The sequence below is a fragment of the Lycorma delicatula genome, chromosome 5, assembly GCF_047948215.1.
Source record: "Lycorma delicatula isolate Av1 chromosome 5, ASM4794821v1, whole genome shotgun sequence".
NCBI lineage: Eukaryota > Metazoa > Arthropoda > Insecta > Hemiptera > Fulgoridae > Lycorma > Lycorma delicatula.
In genome coordinates this window covers 16,876,756-16,903,356 of record NC_134459.1, presented here as the reverse complement: position 1 = coordinate 16,903,356, position 26,601 = coordinate 16,876,756, and the positions used below count along the sequence as shown (strand labels likewise).

Below are 26,601 nucleotides of genomic sequence, written 5' to 3'. Positions count from 1 at the left end.
AAACCAACAGTTTACTGGTTTGTACTGAATATATATATAACTTTTTAAAAATACGGCTTTTAATTACCATACTCTGTACCAATTATTCTGTACTTGGGTTGATCAATTAAATATATATATCTGATTTTTTTTCCCAATGTACAAGAGTATCCATATTTTTGTTTAGGTAATATTTTTTTTAGTCTTATTACACTTCACTAAATTGTGTTGACTTATTAAATTGAATTTCATTTTGACAATAAATAAAGTTATAAGTCTCAAAAAATAAGCTGGATAAGATCTGTACTTAAAATATCAGTTATTTTAACTTTAAATTTCTATATTTAAAATATAACTACAGTGTCCCCTATAAAACGCAACCCATCAATCACTCATCCATGAAATTTCAAAAGTCAAGCTTACTCCCTTACTCGTTACTGAAATGGACTCGTCCAACATCTGAACATCGCGGCGACGCAGTAGAACACTACCGATAGTAACAACAATGCAATCATAACGTCCAGTGTATTGCTAGAGACAAGATTGTGTTTTCGCTAGATGAACGTGTTTTCATTGTTGAGTCGTACTTCAGTACGAAATCAGTGGTTGCAGTGCAAGATTTGTTTCGCCATAAGTACCCAGATAAACCAGCTCCTAACAAAACATCAGTATTAAGGTTAGTTGCAAAATTAAGGAAGACAAAAGATCTGCGTCAGTGTTGAATACAGATACAGTCACTGAATCAAAGACAGATTACTCGCCTCGCCAAATAAATCGATCAGACGTTTGTCTGCAGAAATTAATTTGTCTAAATTGACTGTTCATCAGGCGACCAAACAATTATAATTACGACCTTATCGCATTCAAACGGTTCATCAACTTCTTGAGCCCGACAAAGAAAAATGGCTACAATTGTCAATTGTTCCGTCGATTTCTGCATGAGGGAATTAACGTTATGGATTCATTTTTTTTCACAGATGAAGCACTGTTTCATTTGGATAGCTATGTAAACCAGCCAAAACAGTAGAATTTGGAGTGCTAAAAATCCCCACGTTTATCACGAAAAACAATTACACCCGCAGAAGTTGGGCGTGTGGTGCATGGTATCACGGAAGAAAATAATCGGTCCTATTTTTTCGAGTACACCATTAATGCAGAACAATATCAGGATATTTTATTTCAGTTCATCGCACTCTTGGAAGAGGAAGACAGACACTGCTGGCTACAACATGACGGTGCGACATCGCACTACGCGGGTTCAACTTCTGATTTCGTTAAGGAATTCTTTGGTAATCGTGTTATCGGTTGAGGCTTGTGGCCACCAAGATCTCCAGATTTGACTGCGGTGGATTTTTTTCTACGGGGTTACCTCAAAGAAAAAGCCTACAGCAACAAACCACAAACACTTGAACAATTGAAAGTCAATATTGAACAAGCTGTATTAAATATCCAGCCACAAACTTTGAAAAAAGTTGCAAGAAATGCTGTAAAAAGAAGATGGCGGCCACTTCCAACATTTACTCTAAATGTAAGGTAATGGATGGTAATAATAAAAATTACATGTACATTTACACATGCCTTTTTATTATTTCAATACCTACCAATATAAGGTTGGGTTGCGTTTTATATGGGACACCCTGTATATTTGGTGTTAATGACTGTGATTCTTTTTGACTATTTATTATTATTATTATATACTATTACTTTAATGACTATTTTTCAAATTGTGCCTATTATTAATTAAAAATGTTAAAAGATAAGTAGCTGTCCACCATCAAATGGGATCCAAATTTTTTTTACTGAACATTTTGACCTTTTTTTGCAGTTGTACTCAAACATTGAATAATTAAGTCATTAATATTTATTTTGTTTTGGTATTACTATTTTATTGCTTTTTTTTTATTGCAGTTAAGTGAAATATAATTTATTTACTATATTAAAGCTTATTTGCATACATATTATTGTTGTAATCTTATAAAATTGTTACCATTGTTTAAGTTAGATTTGGTATTATGTAAAATATCCCTGTGTAAAAATTATGATAAATTATACTGCTGTTTCAGTTTAAATAACATATCTTTAGAAGTAAAACCAAATTTAGAAAAAAAATCTATATAAATACATTATGATGCTTAAATTTTTTTTTCAATTGTGTTTTTTAGCTCTTCATAAATTCCTCTTTTCTTATTGTACAGGTAAAAGAAATGGAAAAGATGGTAGAAGCAATGAATTCGCAGTTTAAAGAAGTTGAGCAGTTCCAATTGTGTGTAGAGTAGTTATAATATTTAGAGTAGCATTGTCTATATATTGCTCACCTAATATAATACTGGCACATCTCAAAATAGTACATTTCAAGAAAATTAAAAAATAAAAATTGTTCTTTACTAAATTCTTTCTTCTGCTTCTGTGAGAAGCAGAGTTTTTGTAGAAAGTATTTTTTTGGTTTCAATATTTATAAGAAAATATTATTGGTTACCCAAGATTTCACAATTGTTTGGTGCTGAATGTGCAGGTAAAAAACAAATTTTAAAGATATATTTAGAAAACTACTCATGACAGTTAACTGGAAAATTGAAACATTTTATTTTTATTAAAATACATTTTATTTTTATTAAAATAAAAGTAAAAGCAATACACAAAAAATAAAGTAAAACCTGCTTTAGGTACATTTAGTTAACAGATTATATGATTTCTTAAACTTCAAAATTTTTTATGATAATTTAGTTTTTTATTAATCGTTATTTTACCCATCTTAATTGTATTATTCTTACGATAGTGGAAACATTTAACAAAAATACACTAGTTTAAAATAACACATTAGTCATGTTATCATTCAACGAACTTTGGATGTCATTGCATTTCTTCTAAGCTGTGGGAAAATTAGTGTACCACAGTTGCAATTCGACCCTCTCAAAGGAACTTGTTCTGCTTTCTTTAACATCAATTAACGTCTTTGCTGTGTGGTCTCATAATTAGCTATACTCTAGTGCTGATTTAAATTTTGTTTATTATTTATTTATTTAGAAAATACTGTAATGTGAAATGTGAAAAAAAATGAACTTGTACATCATTAGCATATTTCATCTGTATTTTTGATATGAAGACGATACTCATGCACATAAACATTTTTATTCATTGTATCACTTCTTTATTCATTGAATCACTGAACTATTAAAACACTGCATAATTTTTTAAAATATTTACATGACATTTCTTATTTACACACTTTCTTTTGTTATTATTAGTAACAACAAAAAAAGCCGCACATTTATAAATAGTGTGTCTGCACTTTCCATGTAGAAACAAAAAAAGCCGCACATTTATAAATAGTGTGTCTGCACTTTCCATGTTGATAACATATGAGAGATCGTTTCCTAAGCGTTCCTTATTGTTACAACCAGTCTTTAACTTTTTTGGGTCACATTGTGGATGTTTTGAATGCCCCCACACTTAATTTTGTACACAAATGTGCATAATAGGTCTCAATCATTCTGAATGTTATTAGTTCACAAATATTTTGCTTAGGAGTAAATAATGCAAATAATGAAAATATTAAAAACAATTAGACATGGATTGTACAAACGACATGAAACTCAATGAGAAAGATTTCAGTATTACAAGTATTAAGTAACCTAAAACAATTTTTTCATGAAAACACTAATTGAAACAAACATTTTATCAATGCCATGCTCTTTAAAAAAATACTATTTTATATGAAACTGAAAATCTTAATAAAAATTGAACATGGACAAATTTTATAAAATAACTGAAACAATATAATAATTTACATCTAATAATTAAGTATTTAATGACTAACTTTTATGAAAATAAAAAAAAAAACAATTTCTTTCCTTTAGTATACATAAGTACACTTTACACTTGGTGCAGCGAATTCTACTCCTTCCTCTGCAACCAGGTCTCTGGCATCGCTGGGCTGTCGTCAAATCCATCGCTTCAGGAGGTGTAGGATAGATTTTATCCTTTTTTCTGGGCGAGGCAGAGAAACATTACCTGGTCTTCCAGCTTGTCTTTTTTGAGGTGGTAGTTCATCATTACTTGAGTCATTTCTGAGTCATCATGGTATTTCTTGTCACCATCAATAATTAATAGTTCTGCAATTTGCATTTTAAAATAATGAAGATCTATTACGTTTGATTTTTTAATACCAAATCTTTTAGAGTCGTTTCTGTAGGTCAGCCAGATGTTGACGCATGTCCTTGAAATGTTCAAAAAATCTTACTGGCCATTTAACGGTTCGGTGATAAGACCTGTAGTGAGCAATAAGATGGTTATGTAGGTCAAGTAGTGAGCAATAAGATGGTTATGTAGGTCAACTCCTCGTCAACTCCTCCCATATTTGAATTGCACTGTCTTACTATGTCAGGCATTGAATATCAGAAAAGGGTTCCACCCTGAACTGTAGAAGCCGAAGTAATAACTTTCTACCCATTTTAAGACAAAGGACTTCTCTAATTTTAATGTCATGTGTTCCTCTTCCTGTCTTTGCTAACCCAGCATCAGACATAAAATCAATGTTGGGGAACCTATTTTTTATTATCACGTTGGCTGCCATGAGATCCCGTTTGGAGTCTCACCTAATGTTGCTACGTGGCCATGTAAAAGCAATGTTTCCAGCCACTGTACTTATTGGTCAGATATTGCAGATTAGTTGTTTTTACCATATTATGAATGTAATTTTATTGGTATTATGGTAGATCCCATATGGGATCTCGTGGCCTCCTAGTAACGCTTATATTTTATTATTGTTTATTTATTTATTATCTTTTAAAAGTATATGTACACTTTTTTTGTAAAATTGATAAAAATATACTATAATAACTTGCCTAACAGAACATCTTTTACTCTTGAAATCCTAATAATATGTGAAATTAATACAGTATATTTTTATCAATTTTACAAAAAAAGTGTACATATACTTTTAAAAGATAATAAATAAATAAACAATAATAAAATAATAATAAGATAATAAATGAAAAGATATATAATTTCAAATATATGAAATTTTAAAAAAGAATGTCTATTTCCTTATTATGTTCAAAACAGAAACAGTCTTGGCAGTAGTATACTAAACAGACTGAGCATTTAGTACGTGTTTTCTTGGAGTGTGATTGTGCTTGTGCATATGATCTTGCAGAACTATGTTTTTAACATGTAGCAATAACGACTCTTAGCCGAAACAAGTTGGTGCTCTTTGTTATCAGTTACTGAATTATCAAGTTGTGTATCATCACTTTTAATTAATTCTTGTACAAGCAAGGTCCAAGGTCCAGAATTCAGTTATTGAGAGATTTCTTTTAGTTACAGCTGTAAATAAATAATGAGAATTCACAACAGCTATGTTACAAATAACATCTATAGCTGTTTTTCTATACCACTTTGATTTCCTGAGCGGTTTTCAAGCAATTTCCTGAGTGGTGAATTATAGGACGAAAGTTGATCTGCGCGATCAATAGCAGATTTCCCGTTATTGTAATGTAAAACAACTTTTGGCTTTGAAATAACTTTATTTCGCTTAACAACTGCTACCATTAATGGAGGGTCAGTTGTTCTTAACATTAGAAGGTCCTCTCTTATGTTCTCCCTTCCATTTACAAATCGTAAGATTGGTTGAGCTTTTAAGTGACATAAACTCTCCTTTTTTTAATTTTTTGCTAACCAATACCTTAGGATTCTTTCTATCTATTAGACCTGAGAGTACCAACTAAATGCGTAGACTGTTTATTCAATTCATGTGCAAGATCTATATTCGTGTAAAAATTATCGGTATAAAGTGTCCTGAAATTTAAATATGGTTTCATTAAATCCATGACAACATTTTTTGTCAGATTTTTACCGTTGCCCACTTGTTTACCAGAATAAATTCTCATTCCTGTAGTATAGCAAGGGGAGCATGTCTTAAATATCTTAATCCCATACCGATGATGTTTATTTTTAATGAATTGTTTAAATGCCAATCGCCCCGTGAATGGAACAATGGATTCCATCTATTACAACATCTCTCTCTGGTTGATAGCAAAAATTAAATTTCTCAACCAATGAATCAACAACACCCTTTATTTTACCTAACCTATCAGGGCTTTCAGTTTCATCACAAAAGTGTGTTGAGTAATAACTCAAACCTATTCCTTGACATATACTTATGTATTTTATTGTGAACTACTTCTAACATACTCCAATAACTTGCTATTGAAGGTAATTTAAGTAAGCCCATCCAAATTATGAGCCCAAAAACTTTTTTTATTTCCCCATTCGTAGTTGGGATCCACTTTTTCATTTTTGAACAACTAAGAAGCTCAAGCTGGAGCTGCTTATCTGCATATTTATTCGTCTCGTTTACTATAACATTTATAGTTTCTGAATCAAAAAATAAATAATAAAAATCAATAGGAGTTCCATCAATTAACGTTTCAATAAAATCAGGATTTATTCCAACACTTATGCTTTCTGGATTGTATACAAAATTGTTGCCGTGGGGCTCCTCTTGCAGGAACTCTCGTCGTGAGGAAGTGGTCCTCTGCCGGTTATGGTTGGGGCATACGAGGATCACACACTAATATCTAATGTCAGGAGAAGACCCACCCCTGTGCACATGATGTAACTGCCGCATGACTGTACACCACATTCTCGTGGACTGCATATGTTATGCGGCGTTGCGTCGTAAGTTTAATATACCCAGCAGCATTCGTGATATCTTGTGATGGCGGGATTTTGGAACGGATGTTTCTCTTTTTGCATAGTACTGGGTTACTGCAAAGGATTTAATATACCCATATATGTTTTTCTGTAAGCAGAGTTTTTTTAATAATTTTAACCTTTATTTTCGATTTGATTTTTTGGTTCTATGTGTTTAATTTTACTATCCGGAGAGGGGATTTTTGCACAACCCATCGGAGTTAGGTAAGTTTTTCTACTTTCTTTATTCTATTATCTTAACTTTTTATATTTTATCAACTTTGTCTGTGGTATTAGTTATGGGTTTTATTTTGCCTTCTTGGCTTGTTTTAGTAAATTTTTATTATATGATTAATATTATGTTTACACCTTGTATGGTTTATTATTTTAGAGTTATTTTACCCTTTTAATAATAACTACTGGGCGATGATAATGCCCAGGTGTTTTTCGCCCACGAACAAAAAAAAAAACAAATTTGTTACGGGACCTGTCATCATCATTCCATGTTAATAAGTCGTCAATGTCATTATCATTATTTGTACTTACATTATTATTGCTAGCATTACCAGAAATATCAATTTCACTTTCTTCAGAAGTATTACTGCTAGGTGCATATTCTGGGTCCAAATCTGAATCAAAAACTGTGTTGAATCTTCTTCATCACTATTCATTAAATACTCAAAAATTTCATTTACTTCCATTTCTATTCAAATTAGAAACAACGTAACTATGTAAAACATGCGAATGTAAATATATATACGATTACCAAAAATTAGACATTTTCTGAACAAGTTATGAAACTTAGGTTATGTTATTATGTATGAGATTATTAATATTTGTAAAAACAAATGGTACAGCAGGGTTGGCCAACCTTGTTATTGGTTGTTTGAAACTTTAAAATGTTATAATTTAAATTTTAAATTCCTATAACATGTGTAGTGATTTAGGTATTAGAGCACTAAATAGATCAGTTTAAAGGTTAGAATTTAGTGAACATTTCTACTTAAAAAAACATGCACAGTGAGATTCCATATGGAGACACAGTAGGTTACAAACTAATTCGACTTGAGATTCCAAATGGGATCTCATGGCCTGGTCATACAATTTGGTGAGATCCCTTATGGGATCTCACGGCCAGCCATACATAACTTGTTAAATAAGTGTGGCAGTCAACATGTTATAGTACCAGTACCTGATATGCCTTTCGCCTTTAAACCCTCAAGTAGTACAACACCAGTAAAATATCTATCAAAATATAAATTTGTACCTGGCAGGCAAGTTTTACTGGGTCGTAATACTGTTTGGCCACCGCTACCTAATTTCATTCAACCTTCTTCTTCAGGTGGAAATCTGGTTGTTGTACCCTGATACACTTCAAACTCTAGTATTAATCACATTTTAGTTGACAGAATATAATTCTTTGAACCAGTGGGATTAGGCTTCCTTGGTGTAAATTGATGAACAGCAACGTGACCTGTAAAAGGAATTATTTGTTCATCAATGCTGACATCTGGTTCTGTGGGGATTTTTAATACTGTAGCACGGAATTTATCGATTATTGGTCTGACTTTCCACAGCTTATCCAAAGCTCTCATTTCTGCACTAACATTATTGTTGTCCACAACATGTAGAAATGATCGAATTGTAAAATATCGATCACGAGCCATAGCCTTGGAAATACAATCTATTTTAAAAAATATCAGTATTTTTTAAATCCCAGTACAAACGTATTTGAGGATACCCCAGAGTGCTCATAATTAATGTTATTCCAACAAATGTTTTCATTTCTTTGAGAGAAGTTTTAAGAACTCTCCCAGTGGTCAAATGGTAATGATGATTATTAGTTTGTTCTTCAAGTAATTGAAAAAATTTGTTGTCAAAATACTCGTAAAAGTATTGGACTGGGTTCCAGCCTTCTCTGTTGTACTGATAATTCTCAGTTTGGTCTGTAAACTGAGGAAACTTTTTTCAGTTTTTTTCCTTGCCACTTATTGATAGTTCTTTCCCGTTTAAAAGACCTATCAGGGGAGGTGTGTTGTCAATCTACCCCAATCTACCCCTACCGTGTTCTATACTTTGCCTTCTCACATTAACACTTCTTTGTTGGTTAATATTTACTCTACTTATTCTATTACCTTCTTTATTAACAGTGTGATTAGGTTGGTGGCAAACTTCAACAGTGGCAGAGTCTGTTGAAGTTCTGAAATCTGAATCTGTGTCATTCTTCTCTTATCAAGTGAAGAAGGAACATAATTAACATCTAAATCTTCATCGTCAACCTCCCAATCACTATTGTTCAGTGCTTTAAAGAGTTGTTCATCTGTTAGAGGTACATTTCCAAATGAAGTTTCTGAAACATAAATTGAAGTATGTTTTAGGTAATGCAAGCTAAAAATTGCAAATTAAATTTTCAAAAATATAATTCATTACTTTATTTCCAATTTTATACAATTAAAATGCCTCAAGATTATAGTACCTCAACTAAACAATTAACAATCAATAACAATATTTGGCTTAAAGTTGCTACACAGACCCAAAGTACACAAGTGTGCACAAATATTTAAAAGCTAATTAGTAGGCAGAGATCCAGTGTACATTCACATGTACAAATTATTTTGTTAGACTTTCTAACATCTACCTTTGTAAAATTTCTATGTTTTACTACAAATATACTTTAAATAATATCTTTTGAAAAAGATAATAACTTACATTTAAAAAATAAAAGAAAATGCATTTAGTTAAATAACATACCCGAAGCTCATGAAGAAGATGGGGTTGGTGTATTCCTTATAGAAGCCATTATTCTGATGTGATTCTTTCTTGACTTGAACTATTTGAATTCATTCTATTACCAAGTATACACTGTAGAGAGTGCTCTGAACACTTTAAAACCAGCAACAATATAATATTTAAGAAATTATACCATTAAATGTATTTGTACACAAGTGTGTACGTGGGGACTGAAGAGGATATCAATAGGAAAATAACATCAATCTTTATAATACAAAACATCAAAAACACCATAGTTCATACCACAAATACATATTTAGAACATGAAGCAGCGAAGACCTGCAGCATAATACACACTATACAAACAAACATCAACAATATAATACAGTACATCATAATATACACCGTAGTTCATATAATTAAATACGTACTTGCAGCAGGAAGCAGCAAAGACCTGCAGCATCAATACACAGATAATCAAACAGTTATGATCTGGCATCCTCGTGTGCAGTCTACATCTAATGAATGAACATAATAATGATACAATCAGATGCAGTGGCAAAACTTAATACAAATTAATTCAGTACTACAGTACAGTGAAAAAAAACAGTAATAACAAAATACAAATAAATCATAAAGTAAACAAAAATCAATGATACTGTACATCCACAAAAAAAAAGAAAAAAAAAGGCATCAGACAAGAAGCAAAGTGTCCATGATTTCATCATGTCCAGCAACCCCCTCACGCATGGAGGACCCCCTAGTCACTCAGCTGAGAACCTATCTGTCCTCATGCCCTATGACGCCCCTCATCCTAGCATGTGACTCTTCCCAGATCATTGGGTTGTGCATGATTGACTTTGTATCGTCAGCAACAGCCTTCCAATGTCTCTCACTGGAGAGAATATCTTCAGGTGCAAACATGTCCATCCTGTGTAGTACATCCAGTAGATGCCTCCTTTCTGTGTCGTACCTGTTGCACCTGAAGAACATGTGGTGGGCAGTTTCTTCCTCGTGGTACATCGGGCATGCATATGAGTGATCAAAGCCAAACTGAAATAGATAGGACCCTAAAACCACCATGGCCTGTCAGGAACTGCATGAGGCAGTAATCTAACGAGCCATGATGTCTGTTAATCCAATGTCTGATATCAAAATCTAACGATTTACTTAATTAACAGTTTATCTTAAATACCTTATTAAAGGCAGTTAAGACATGCTTGCCACAAATGTATATACCACATTGTGCACATACCTGGTAAGATTTGTTCCCTGTTCAATCACACAGCCCACAACGTTATCTATTTCTAACCATGTCTTCTTTGCCTGCTTGGTTTTATGCTGCTAGTTCTTCCCTCAAGATGTGAAGAATATTGGTTTTTAACATTTTTTTGGTAAATTAGTATGTTTCAGACAGCTTCACATACATATTGTAACCAATTACTTGGCAAGATCTTTTAGCCACTTTCTCCGCACAGGTTTGATTTAATGGTTATTCCATGCACAAATCACTTCCTGTTTATTCCCACAACATCCAAAAGATGGTAAAAGGCTTTAAGTAGCCTTTGGTTAGTTTTTCTTGCTACGAAATAAGTAGAAAACATTTCATTGATTACGTTAACCTCCACCTTTGGTCCCGTTGTAAAATGTTATGGATTTCTGGCTTTTGAGCATCTCCAGAGGCTGTATCAATTGATTTACTGTGACGCATGTTTGAAACTAATAGCACAATCTTACCTTTTTTGAGAATATTGGAGATGAGTGTTGTAAGATTTTTTCTGAAACCAAACATTGAAGATTTTATTTCTCACTTTGTTTGTTTGAAGCGTAAGGGGATTTCTGTTTTATTTTTACTTACAGTTTTTCTGTAGTGACTTTCTTCCCATATTTTTCCTACAGCGGTCAGGTTGTACTGTTTCAGTAGAGAAAGGGGTATGCTGATATACCAGTTGTCATGAGTAACATTTCCCCACTCCCACTAATAGGTTCAATAAGTCTGAACAGTTGAATTTGGGTCTGGCTCGCTAGATGATATTGAGCCTCAGGTTGTTTATCTAAGTACATCTCCATGTTTAATACATAGCTCGAGAATTGACCAAAGAGAACACTTTTTTTTTTTTGTCTTCAGTCATTTGACTGGTTTGATGCAGCTCTCTAAGATTCCCTATCTAGTGCTAGTCGTTTCATTTCAGTATACCCTCTACATCCTACATCCCCAACAATTTGTTTTACATACTCCAAACGTGGCCTGCCTACACAATTTTTCCCTTCTACCTGTCCTTCCAATATTAAAGCGACTATTCCAGGATGCCTTAGTATGTGGCCTATAAGTCTGTCTCTTCTTTTAACTATATTTTTCCAAATGCTTCTTTCTTCATCTATTTGCCGCAATACCTCTTCATTTGTCACTTTATCCACCCATCTGATTTTTAACATTCTCCTATAGCACCACATTTCAAAAGCTTCTAATCTTTTCTTCTCAGATATTCTGATTGTCCAAGTTTCACTTCCATATAAAGCGACACTCCAAACATACACTTTCAAAAATCTTTTCCTGACATTTAAATTAATTTTTGATGTAAACAAATTATATTTCTTACTGAAGGCTCGTTTAGCTTGTGCTGTTTAGCATTTTATATCGCTCCTGCTTCGTCCATCTTTAGTAATTTTACTTCCCAAATAACAAAATTCTTCTACCTCCATAATCTTTTCTCCTCTTATTTTCACATTCAGTGGTCCATCTTTGTTATTTCTACTACATTTCATTACTTTTGTTTTGTTCTTGTTTATTTTCATGCGATAGTTCTTGCGTAGGACTTCATCTATGCCGTTCATTGTTTCTTCTAAATCCTTTTTACTCTCGGCTAGAATTACTATATCATCAGCAAATCGTAGCATCTTTATCTTTTCACCTTGTACTGTTACTCCGAATCTAAATTGTTCTTTCACATCATTAACTGCTAGTTCCATGTAAAGATTAAAAAGTAACGGAGATAGGGAACATCCTTGTCGGAATCCCTTTCTTATTAGGGCTTCTTTCTTATGTTCTTCAATCGTTATTGTTGCTGTTTGGTTCCTGTACATGTTAGCAATTGTTCTTCTATCTCTGTATTTGAACCCTAATTTTTTAAAAACGCTGAACATTATATTCCAATCTACGTTATCGAAAGCCTTTTCTAGGTCTATAAACGCCAAGTTTGTTGGTTTGTTTTTCTTTAATCTTCCTTCTACTATTAATCTGAGGCCTAAAATTGCTTCCCTTGTCCCTATACTTTTTCTGAAACCAAATTGGTCTTCTCCTAACACTTCTTCCACTCTCCTCTCAATTCTTCTGTATAAAATTCTAGTTAAGATTTTTGATGCATGACTAGTTAAACTAATTGTTCTATATTCTTCACATTTATCTGCCCCTGCTTTCTTTGGTATCATAACTATAACACTTTTTTTGAAGTCTGATGGAAATTCCCCTTTTTCATAAATATTACACACCAGTTTCTATAATCTATCAATCGCTTCCTCACCTGCACTGCGCAGTAATTCTACAGGTATTCCGTCTATTCCAGGAGCCTTTCTGCCATTTAAATCTTTTAATGCTCTCTTAAATTCAGATCTCAGTATTGTTTCTCCCATTTCATCCTCCTCAACTTCCTCTTCTTCCTCTATAACACCATTTTCTAATTCATTTCCTCCGTATAACTCTTCAATATATTCCACCCATCTATCGACTTTACCTTACGTATTATATATTGGTGTACCATCTTTGTTTAACACATTATTAGATTTTAATTTATGTACCCCAAAATTTTCCTTAACTTTCCTGTATGCTCCGTCTATTTTACCAATGTTCATTTCTCTTTCCACTTCTGAACACTTTTCTTTAATCCACTTTTCTTTCGCCAGTTTGCACTTCCTATTTATAGCATTTCTTAATTGCCGATAGTTCCTTTTACTTTCTTCATCATTAGCATTCTTATATTTTCTACGTTCATCCATCAGCTGCAATATATCGTCTGAAACCCAAGGTTTCTACCAGTTCTCTTTATTCCGCCTAAGTTTGCTTCTGCTGATTTAAGAATTTCCTTTTTAACATTCTCCCATTCTTCTTCTACATTTTCTACCTTATCTTTTTTTCTCAGACCTCTTGCGATGTCCTCCTCAAAAATCTTCTTTACCCCCTCTTCCTCAAGTTTCTCTGAATTCCACCGATTCATCTGACGACTTTTCTTCAGGTTTTTAAACCCCAATCTACATTTCATTATCACCAAATTATGGTCGCTATCAATGTCTGCTCCAGGGTAAGTTTTGCAGTCAACGAGTTGATTTCTAAATCTTTGCTTAACCATGATATAATCTATCTGATACCTTGCAGTATCGCCTGGCTTTTTCCAAGTGTACATTCTTCTATTATGATTTTTAAATTGGGTGTTGGCAATTACTAAATTATACTTCGTGCAAAACTCTATAAGTCGGTCCCCTCTTTCATTCCTTTTGCCCAGCCCGTATTCACCCACTATATTTCCTTCCTTGCCTTTTCCAATGCTTGCATTCCAATCTCCAACTATTATAAAATTTTCATCTCCTTTTACGTGTTTAATTGCTTCATTAATCTCTTCGTATACACACTCTACCTCATCATCATCATGGGCGCTTGTAGGCATATAAACGTTAACAATCGTTGTCGGTTTAGGTTTTGATTTTATCCTTATTACAATGATTCTATCGCTATGCGTTTTGAAATACTCCACTCTCCTCCCTATCTTCTTGTTCATCACGAAACCTACTCCTGCCTGCCCATTATTTGACGCTGAATTAATTACTCTAAAATCACCTGACCAAAAGTCGCCTTCCTCTTCCCACCGAACCTCACTAATTCCTACTATATCCACATTTGTCCTACCCATTTCCCTTTTTAAATTTTCTAGCCTACCAACCTTTTTCAAGCATCTAACATTCCACGCTCCGACTCGTAGAATGTTATTTTTTAATTTTCTGGTGACCCCTTCCTTAGTAGTCCCCACCCGGAGATCCGAACGGGGGACTATTTTACCTCCGGAATATTTTACCAAGGAAGGCGCCTCCATTATTGGTATGTGAAAATGCAGAGAGCCACATTTTCTTGGAAAAAAAGCAGCTGTAGTTTTCCATTGCTTTCAGCTGCGCAGTACTCAGAGGACTGAGTGATGTTGATATGGCCGTTTAAGTCATTGTGACTCACGCCCGTAACAACTACTGAAAGAGCTGCTGCCCTCTTTCAGGAATCATTCCTTAGTCTGGCTCTCAACAGATACCTCTCCGATATGGTTGCACCTTCGGTCCAGCTACTCTGTATCCCTGAACACTCAAGCCCCCTCACCAACGGCAAGGTCTCATGATTCATAGAGGAGGCGAGAACACTTTAACTCTATATTTAGCGGGTTTGTTCCGCATTTATTGGCAAAAAGAGCACCTGCCTCTAAATCCCACAATAGTTTGTCAACTGTTGTACATTCACCCACTGAAAAATTTTCCTTGTACTTTCCAACTATATACTTGAACACTTCCCGTAAATGAGCAAATTTATCTTTTGCCAATCTCAGATAACAATCTGTTTTATCATCAAACCTTAGGGCTCTTAATAAGAACTGAAATCGCTTTTGGGACATAGTACTATGAAACATTTTCACACGATACCCTCTTCGTTTCAGAGTGCTTCAGTATGCAAGTGTGAAGATTTTAATGCTCCTACATGGTAAAGTAACCCAAAGAGGACTTTAATTTCCTCAATCCAAGTGTTCTTTGCTTCCCTTTCCCATGCACAGTTTCCTTTCATAGAATCAATGTATATATTTGTATAATATACTATTTTTTTAATATCATCAGTTAAAAAACACTACCAAGCTTTACTTCCAGTGGAGTATTAGCTTGTCTTGCCGTGCCCTTACAACCAGGCAGGTGAAAAACTATATTTTGTTGCCTCATGCACACTGATTGTATAGGCTCAGCTTTTTTCCGTTTGGTATGGTCCTTTCCCTTATAATATCCTCGATAGGCTAAAGGAATTTCATCTTCTGAAGTGCTATTGTCAGCATAGTCATCATCCTGTATTTCTTCCTTCGAACTCTGTTTTGTATCCTTATTTCTTTCACAATCGTCAGCTTCTTGTTCAGGATCAATGTTGCTACCAATATCACTTATCCCTTCTGGAAAATCATCCCCCAAAAATCTGTGCTTTTCCAAACACTGAAGAATTGATTGTTCATCCATGTTACTAAAAATGTTGTAAAGGTAATCGTTAAAATTCAATAATTAATTTAAAAATATATATAGTTATAAAATATGCATACAAAATAACTAATTACTAAACAAATTCAAAAGCAAAAATATAACACTGCTACAAGATTTGCAATAGATGCAAACGGTTGCTGTGGGTCACAGTGACCCGCACAAGTTTCTCTTCAATCAACACTCTATTTGAAATAAGTGAACAAATGTGTTTTGTGTAGAAGTAGAAAGGTGCAAGGCGTGGCCTAAAAGAGCTGCCTATAATATAGTTGGAGTAGATAAAACAATAGCGATGCGAGTCACAGTGACGTGCAGTGATCTCTCCCCGGTTAAATGGAAAAAGTCCATTACTGAGATCTTAAGAGAATTGTAATAGTGAAGTCCTTTTATTAATGTTGATCTTTATTTAGTTTTAAATTTTTAAACTCCCTTTAAAGTTGAGAAAATAAACAGTTTTTATTTTCTTTCAATTCAAAAATTTTTGGCATGCCACATTGCTTGTCAGCAATAAACTAAAGCAAAAACGTACAGATGAATAAAGTTTTGATAATATGATTATTATCATTATAACTTATTTTATTTTTATTATTTTCAATACTATTTTATTTTGTTAAAATTGGAAAAAATATTCAAAAGTTTTCGGGGTGTATAATGTTAATCCACTTTCAAGCTTAAATTCGAAATTGGAGGTTAATGATATGTAAACATGACGTATCACATAAAACATCACACATTATGATTATAATACATCATGTATCTACATAAAAAATAGTAACCAAGCACTGATCTCCTGAATTAAGTATAAGAGAATAAAAGCAGCACTTATTTTCCCTAATGGGTAAATCCTTATAAACAATAAAAATACACAGTATTTTTTATTCAATGAAAGCAAGATTACTCACTTTGTTTTGAAAATTGTACCACCTGTATACAAGTTATTTTGTAAATTGATAACAGTGTTAATTCAAGGTAGTATTAAAAATAGTAAATAGTTTTACCTATTCCCAGTTTACTAAGCAAAATTTTGCCCTGGCTTTGTCAGTACTTTTTGTTCATGTTGTGGCAGTAGAGATAAAGAACTTGACACACAACGCAAAATTATTTAATAAAAGTAATGCTAAACTGTTCTTACTCTTTTTGTAATACTGGAACAAACTTGCAAAGTGCCGTTATGAAATGCAAACGTGAAAATCGTACGCACTTCCTGTACAACACTGGTGCAACATAAAAGTGTCAGTATTACACAAGTACTCATAATATCTTTACCCAACTTACCCTATGGTAATACTGAAAAAGAGCCCTATTTCATAAGTATGTTTAGTAGAAAATTGGACTATGTTATAACAACACTTCTGCTCTCTAGTTTGTAATTTACATAACAGTAATCTGTTACTATTACATGTAAAAATATTTATTTTTCAGGATTAAATAACATGTGTAACTCAAATTGACCAATTTTTGACTGGTGCCAGTATTACTTTAGATGAGTGATATATGTTGTGTATTTGAGCTTATTATTTATGCATAATGCTCTTTAATATGAAAAAAGAGATAGTTGCATTTTGTTAATGGCTATTTGTCTACTAACAGTAAGTTTACAAGACTGGACTAAACTTAAGATATAATTTTTATTTTTTGTAAGGTATTTTATATTTGTAACATTTTTTGATACTTTTAAATGTGCATAGCTTATAGAATTTAGTGTTAAACTATGTAGATAAACTTTTTTCTAATGCAAAAATTCAATATATCTAAAATCTGTTCATGCAGGGTTCAATTACAAAGTTCAAAATAAATATTTATATGTAGAATAATTGAAAAAGTTTTAAAAGTTGTAAATTTTAACAGTTTAGGATCAGAATAATTACCGTATTGAAAAAATTAAATAGTTCAAAATACATTGAAATTTCATCTATAAATAAATAATAAACATACCTTAAAGTAAAATTAAAAATCTACACCTATTTTAATAGATACTGTAATTAATTAGGTTAGGTATCATTCCCGGTCATCGACCTCCTCTTCTTCCTCTAGCAGTTCATCTTCACTACTGGAACTAGATTCAGAGCTAGAGTCTTTCCATAGTTTGTCATCTTCAGTACCATCCATGTTATTAGAAACAACACTTTTTAAACCCTTTGATGATTTTTTTCACATTTGATCGCACTCCAAGCTGCAGTTATCCATTTGGCCAATAGCTGTAGGCTTGGTTTTTTCAACTTGCCTGTTGGAGTCAATGCATGGTCCCCGTTAAGCAACCAGGCATTGTATTCCTTCCAAAGATGATCCTTAAAATGCTTATTGACAATAACGTCAAGGACCTAAAGTTGTGAAGTCATTCCCCCAGGGATCACAACAAGATCAATGTTAATTTCAGCAACCTGCTTCTTTATCTTCTCTTTTGTGTGCCCACGAAATGAATCCAGAACTAGCACTAGTGCTTTACTACTGCCGTAGTAAAGCACCTGATCAATATCCCCAAATCACCTTCAGCCAGTCTGCCATCATTTGTTTGGTCAACCAGCCATTCTCCTATGGTTTGAAAACAACTCCAGCTGGCAACTGTTCCTTTGGCAGTGTCTTTCTCTTTAATATGACATAAGGTGGAAGTTTTCTTCTGTCAGTTGTAACTGCTAAAAATGTCTGTAATGCATGACTTTTCATTGCCTATATATCTAAGCAATATTGTTTTTGGACCCTTCTTGTCTACAGTAACATTTCATGGTTTGTCAAAAAAAATTGGAGTTTGGTCGGCATTTGCCATCTGGCCAAGAAGATAATTATGTTCTTTACTCAGCTTAATTATATAACAGTGATATGAGATCAACTTATCTGCGTATTCTGCCAGCAGACACTGAGCAAGTCCGTACAGCACATCATTTGTTTGCACCAGCCCAAGCTAGCCTTAAATTGAGCTACTGGTGGAATACTTAATTCATGTGCTACCTCTAACGCTTTCATTCGAATCACTTTGCAACTTTTTGGCAAGCCTTCGTTTTAAAAAACACGCTTATCAGTTGCATCTATTTCCCATTTTTGGGTCCTCTGGATGCTTTTCATGTTGCACCGGCATTGAGGCTTTTGTTCTTCTTTTTGCCATTGTCGAATATTATATTCAGATTGCCATTGTCGAATATTATATTCAGAAACACCAAACCTTTTTGAAGATTGTACGTTATTAGTGCCAACACAATCTGAAGTTCGCATCTTAACTTCTTCTCTCTCCTTTTTTATCTGCAATAGTGAAGATGCTCCCCTTTCAGCATGATAGGTAACCTAAAAAACTACCACCGCCTACAGGCGTGGTAATGAACAGAGTACAAGTGCGTATGCACTCCGAGTTATGAACAAATTGTGTACATCATGTGACAATGACGTTATAATAAATTAAAAAGTCACAAATCTGATAAATCCACTTTGCAAAATAATTCATGGAATTAATTAAACGAACCTATCAATGACAAAGTTAGAAAATGTCAGTTTAGTTCTGACCTTGAGCTCTCTGCAACATGCACATGTTTCTCTCATAACAAGCCAGTCTCAGAAATAGAAAAATTGTATAAGCCCCCTTACTTATATGTCCTTTTATGTTAGGCTGCACATGACAAATACAGTTTTTATAGGTACATTTTATGGAAAAATTAGTCTTATATTCAGACCAATATGGTATATAAACTAGATATTTTATTATGTTTGTGATTTTGTAGTAGATCTTACAAAGAAAAGATAATAACGTGTGTGTTAACCAATTAAAAAGTGAAGGTAGCTTATTAGAAATAAAAGTGGCAATATTCAAATGAAAATTTTTTAAAATTACAAATACAAGAAATATTATTACCAATAAATTGTAAATAAATGCAAATACTAGTCTTTGTTATTATTTTACCTTATATTTGGAGAAAAAATACTTCTCTGAGTTAATTTGTGCATACTTTCTGCTAAATTCTTGTGCATACTTTCTGCTAAATTCAGTTGCTGATTGTTTATAACAAAATACACAGCAACTCCTAGGTGACACCACCAGTTTATGGTTATCAACTGGTTGAGGTACAGCCAGAACTACGTTATCTTTTATTAACGCTTGTACAAGAGCACCTCTATAATCAGTAATGGAGATTGCCCTCTTTGTAACTGCAGTTTATATGCAGTGAGAATACAAAAGCTATATTATAAATCAAAGGCAATTTTGCTGTACCACTTCCAAGTGCTTTTTGCAATGGAGAACCCATGTTACTACATCCGACTTTATTAACTGTGTAAAATTGGCAGTGCAAGGTGGCAGGGTGTTGGGGTTGCCACAGTTGAAAACACACTTCGACATGTCAAAGATACTGTATTGCCATGGGATTCCTCCTACAGGATAATTCACAGAGACGAAATGGTCCTCTGCCGATTGCAGATAGGACATACAAGAGCTACTCACACGTACCTGATGTCAGCAGAAAATGCACCACTATGTGTATGATGCAATTTCCCGCTTGACTGTGCGCCACATTCTTGTGGATTGCATATGTTATGCGGCCTTGTATTGTAAATTTAAATTGCCCAGGAATTTTCATCAAATCACGGACAATAATAACGACGTTGGACCAGGTGTTTTTATATCTCCGAAGTAATCAGTATTTTATTTACTTTAATAGTGTTGTTAAATTTTTTTTACTGTAGTTGTATGTCTTTGTGTTTAACATTTTTGATTATGTTTATTATATTGTTTTTGTTTTTAATATTTTAGTTTAATTTTGTTTTTAAATTTCTACTTTCAGTTTTTATTTTTTTTGTTTTTTACATTTTATATTTCATATTTTTGTTTTTCGGTTGATGATAAAAATGCTTTCTGCCCAACCCCCCCTCAAAGAAAACTGTACTTAATAATAATGTAACCTTCTTATCTTTCCATTTGCACATCATAAGATTGGTGTTGCTTTTTAATGAAGTGAATTGAACTATTTTAAGTTTTTCATGTATAAATGTTTTTGGTAGTTTTTTCTATTAGAACGCAATGCTCCAACTAAATTTGTTTTCCTTTGATGCAGATGCTTTAAAATACAGCTGTTCTATCACTGCAGTCATTCAGAATTGGTGTTTTCAGCTAGAAATCTGCCTCTGAAAACAAATTGCTAATCTAGAATTAAAGTTTTAATCATTATATTAATTGCAAATTTCTTTTTTATTGTTGCACCTAACTCTTCCTCTTTATACTGTTATGATAAAAAAGTCTTATAAACTGTAAATCATTTTGATATTTATTTATAAATGAATAAATGGATATTACTAATACTACTATGTGGTAATGTATTAATGATAAAACAAGTTGCTCCTTCTTCCACAGCCTTTCACAAAATACTTTCTTTACTGTTGCTTCCTTAGGGAGGCATTCTCTGTACATGCCTAACCTATCTAATTCCCCCTGCTTTATTTATTTATTTTTTTGTTATAATATCATGTTTTCCAAATGGCTGGTCTATCATCACATTTTTTCTTATTCCCTGTTTGTTTCTATCTTTCATCATTTATTTTTCTTTTCTATCTACACAAGAAATTTGTGTCAGATATTGACACAAATCAGGGTTCCAGGTCTTGAAAATCAGGGAATTTCGATTTAGTCGAGAGGTTGAAAATCAGGAAATTTCGATTTAGTCATGAGAGGTTTTGAAAAATCACCGTAAGTCAGGGAAATATTAACGTCGCTGAAGACGTTTCAGTCATCGGAAAAAACAAAGAACATTTTTTAGAAACTCTTTGTAAATTATATGAGGGTGAATCAAATATAAACGGTAATTTTTTTAATAAATTTATTTTGATTAGTAATATACATAATTCATACCTTTATTATTTCTCTATATAGTCTCTTGCACAATCTGCACACTTTTGCCAACGATTTGAAAGCTTGAATATTTCTTGTTCATAAAAAGTTTGTGGATCGAGTTGTCAATCAATTGTGAATGCGCTCCTCGACATCTTCATTGTTTTCGAATCATTCACCTCCAAGTAATTCTTTCAAGAACCCAAACAAAAAATAGTCACAGGGGCACAAATCTGGACTGTAGTGCATAAATTCAAATTTATCCCATGTCAAAATCACGGTGTGTGCAGCCTGACATTGTCATGGAGAAGAATGATATCTCTGATGGGCATAACCCATCTTTTATTTTGGTAGACGGCTTTTGTTGACTTTAGCAGCTGGCAATAGTAAGCCGCTTTCTCTCATTTGTTGACTGTGGAGAAAATCAGTGTGTGAAACTCTCCTTGAGTCAAAAAAAATTGTTGCAAGAACTTTTCTGGCTAACAGATGGGTTTTGGCTTTTACTGGGCAGGCCTCATCCTTTCTTTGCCGCTTTCTTATTATTTGTTGACTTTGGAGGGTAATGATGGACACATGTGATGATGTGCCTTAAAAATTGTCCCCTTCTTGCCGAATCAATTTAGAAGTCTCAAACAGATCTCCAATCTGACCTGTTTTTGGTTTTCGGTCAACAACCTCAGAACCCATTGTGCACTAATTTTTCTAAAGCCAGGTTGATCAGTGATAATGGATTGAACTCCCATAGCTGATACCCACTTCTGATGTGATTTCTTCAACAATGAACTGGCAATCACCTTTGATAAGTTCTCGAATGGCACAGATGTCAGCTGTGAGACTTGGGCTTAGGCATCAATCATGACTTTTGTTTTCTACACTTTTTGCCCACATAAAGATTCTGTTTTGGGATGATATAATGTCCCCAAACTGTACCTTTAAACAAGTTAAAATTTCTATGTGTTTAACACCTTCATTAGTTAAAAACTTTATGATTATACATTGTGCAACAGGTCATAGAACCTCTTTCTCATTCATGGCTGTACTGATGACAGAACGGAGGGAAAGAGCTAACCAAGCTGGTTCCCCCTCTCTAACACATCGCACATTAACCTGTCATTTGCCATCCTGCTCAGAACTGCTTGCTGCATAGAATACCAAAATTACTGTTTAAATTTGATTCACCCTCGTACATTTGATTCAAGTTTGAGGTGTAAAATAGTCAAGTTTATGCTTGAGATTGAGTTTTCTGCATGAATTCTAAAATGACTTTTGAACATCAAAAATCAATTTTTCAATTTATAACTTAATTATCTATATTACCGTCATGAATGCTACAAATTAACGAGTTCCACTCCCTGGTTAAAAAACATCCATCGAATCCAATCAAATATTTTTGAAATGTCCTAGCCAAATCCTATTTGCTGATTTTTCTAGAACATTCGGCAGAATTCAACAGATTTCTTCAATGGGCAACGAATCAAATCCAACCAAATCATGGCTGCAAATTTCAAATACGTATCTAACAAATTGTACAATGAATATGTAAGTGATCATGCTGGCAATATATACACTTATATTATGGGCATAAACCCATAATATACTCGTTAAGTTCTTGAAGTACTCAAAGTTTTCAAGTAATCTTTGTATAAAATTGAGATGAGTATTTAAAAACATTCTTACTGAGAAATATTTTCAGACGTGTTTTCTATAGCCTCATTTATTTTTGTGAACAAGATTAAAAACTTCTACTGTGAAATATATTTTCATATTACATTGAGATTAATTTTGTATGGATGATAATGGAAATATCACCAATTTTTGAATTTCTAAGTTGAAAAATCATAATTAAATTGTTTATCACAGAAATCTGCTTGCTATGTTCCATGTGAGTGTCATTACATGTTACGGGTTTTTGAAATAAATTTATTACAAGCTGCTTTGAATGTTGTTTGGAAAAATATTGTTAGACTTGCTTCATCTATATTATTGTTATTTTAGTCAGAGAAAATCCTGAAAATAATCAGGAAAAATCTCTTTCAAGATTTTTGGGGGAGACCTGCAACTGTTATAATTTTAGTTTCTGACTAATTCATAATTGTTGGCCTTGTGTTTGTTTTATGTACTTTTTTTGCTTAACAGCCTAACCCTTTCCGGAATTTTTAATGAAATTTATTTTATCCTGTGTTGAAAAATAAGACATACTATGCTATAAAAATGGCATTCCTTCCATTTATCAGTGTCAGTAATGCATTGCTTTTGATGTCTGATACTGTTTGGTAGCAAGCATAATGCAGAAAGCACTTTTTAGTTGGATGCTAAACTACTGGTTTTATATATTCTATGTACATGGTAATTATTTCATTTATTTTTTCATTGTAATTTATCAATGAAATTCAATGAAATGAAAAGATGGCCCTTACTAAATATACAATAATTATTGTAAACAAATTGATGCAGAGGCTTTTATAATGAATCGGAAATGTTTTAATTTAATTTTATACATAATTTAATACTTGTATATTGAAAGACTTGTTTAAGATTTTTTTACTATTAGCTGTATTATGATCAAAATTAATTAAATTTTTCAATGTATATCCAGAAAGGAGCTGATCTACATGGCAGAGTCTGCCTTTCATCCGGATAAAAATACTATAAAAAAAGCATACTTTTTTTTAGTACCAAAATTTAAGATATTGTATTGAAACATATATTTTTAGGAATGTATGGTAATTTTTTTTTGTTAATATTACTCAAACACAGGCAGTGAATTCATATTTCATTCTTCATTATTTTCATTATTAAATTATGGTGTAATATATAAACCTAATGTAGTTATTTTAAAAATATATAAACCTAATGTAGTTATTTTAAAAATGAAACAGTTTTGTATGTTTTAAATCATTATATGAGAGTCTTTCAATAACTAAAGACACAAATGACAAGAAAAGTGATTCTCATTAAATGACAAGGAAACTAATGTTACTTTTCTTCATAATCTCAGTTACATTTAGGCACTTGTTCCATCTTTCTTATTGTTAGTTTTCTTATTCCAGTAGTAAATAATTGTACACTTGGTTCTGAGCCATTCTTGTACTGCTTTCTTTATATGCTCATTGTTGCCAAACTGTGTGCAATGTACAAACAATGAAACAACCAAACTTAAAATTACAGCTTGTAATTATTTTTCAACATAGTCAGCATTTAAATTCAAGCATTTGTCATAGCATTTCACTAACTTACAAATAAGTTGTTCTTAAAATTCAGTCGCATGGGTACCTAGCCAATCTTTCACAGCATTTTGAAGCATGGGTACCTAGCCAACCTTTCACAGCATTTTGAAGTTTCTCATCATCAAAGTGCTGCAACACAAGTCATTTCGTCACTTGAATGAAGAGATGAAAATCACTCAGCACCAAGTCTGTGCTATAAGGATGATGAAAAAAATGTCCCATTGGAATTGATTCAGAAGTTATTGAGCACTGCAAGGATGAGTGTTGTTATGCAAAAACACAATACCTGATGACAGCGTACTGCGATGTTTGTTCTGAATGGGTTGCCTAAGTTTCTTCAACATTTCACAATGAAGTAATCATCATTCCATGTTTTGTAAAATCAACTAGAATTCCAAAACTGTTGCCATAACCTTCTTTGATGACAAAATTTGGTGGCCTTTCTTTAGCTTACATGGAGAGAACTGGTATGGCCCCAGGCCATTGACTATTGTTTTGTTTTGGCATTCATGTAGGCCACCCAAGTTTCATCCCCAGTCACAATTCTCATCAGAAAACTCTCTCCTTCCATGTCATAACATGAAAGAAAGTGAAAGGCAGACATTCATTTGGTTTGATGATCTCTGTGAGCATTTTTAGAACCCACTGAGCACATAACTCCTAGCAGCCTAATTTATCGGTGACAATCTCGTACAAAACTGTGAGAGAAATTTGTGGTAATTGTTCAGAAAATTCAGAGATGGTGAATCTTCAATTTTCATGCTCTTTTTCATCAATTTCAAGATCATCACACAACAGGTCTATCACTCTCTTCTTCATAGATGTTTCCATTTGTAAAAAATCTGACCTATTGCTGCAATACACTATCACTCATAACATTTGGGTCATACACAGTACACAACTGACGATGGATCTGCTGCTGCAACATTTTGTGCCCAAAGAAATGTTATGACAACACACACCTCACATTTCATGGGAATTTCTATTAACAACGTTCATGTTTTTAGGTTATAACAAGTGAATGGGCTAAAATATGCGGCTCTCAATATATACACAGCACAATTATTATAGAGAGTATGCCAGTGTATGGTGGTGCCACTAACACTACTGTGCTACAATATAGGTTACTTTCTGGACCAGCCTCTTAGCAACATTTCTCAATCCAACTTTTGAATAACTATTCATTTCTTTTGAGTGACATGCAGGGCATGCATTATCATGTAGAAGAATTACTCCTTTTGGGATAGAAATAGGACTTTTCTTTTTTGTTGTGGGTTCTACTTTACTTTCTAGCACCTTCAGTAATATTCATTATTTATTATATGTGGTACTTCCAAATAATTGCAATAAATTTTACCCTTATAGTGATAAAACATTGTTAACATTACTTTACCGAATGATGCATAGGATTTGAATTTTTGTTGTTGGGCATCCACTGATGTTTTCATTATATACTTTAACTCTTGGATCATCACAAGTTATAAGCTCTAACAAAGCATTACCTTCCGCTAAAACTGTTGTTTAAGTTTTAGACAAGTGTGATTTCAGGTGTCTGTGATTTTTTTTCAATGTTTCAAATCCACCTTGAACATGTTTTGCTATAATTCAGCTTATCATGGATAATGGAATGAACAGTACAGATACTCATACTACAAATTTCAGCAGTTTCCCAGATTTTTATGATTTTGTTGTAAAGTGTCATTTGAAACTTCGACAATTATGAAAATCATAGATACTGTTCTGCAAAATTTAAACTATTCATTATACTTATAAAAATTTTACAAGCTTTTTATTATACAGTTTTAATATCTGCAAGTGAATTTCAGCTAGCTTTATGCTTCAGAAAATAAAACTCTTAACACAGTGTGCTTCTATGGCACATGTTTCAAGCATAGCCAACATTTTGAA

General features: G+C 33.1%; 1 protein-coding gene across 8 annotated transcripts in view; it reads left to right on the top strand.

The window, feature by feature from the left end:
• LOC142324755 (uncharacterized) overlaps positions 1-20,854 on the top strand; it is an 84,516-nt gene extending 63,662 nt beyond the window's left edge. For 7 of the 8 annotated variants that reach the window (XM_075365704.1, XM_075365702.1, XM_075365703.1 and 4 more), the window contains 2 exons: positions 2,175-2,242; positions 20,697-20,854. In XM_075365704.1, the coding sequence (XP_075221819.1) occupies positions 2,175-2,242; positions 20,697-20,784 (156 nt within the window). In that variant the 3' untranslated portion in view covers positions 20,785-20,854. Of the gene's footprint in view, positions 1-2,174; positions 3,074-20,696 lie in introns of those variants that run through there. The other variant, XM_075365706.1, reaches the window with a different exon arrangement.
• Positions 20,855-26,601: the final 5,747 nt, after the last annotated feature.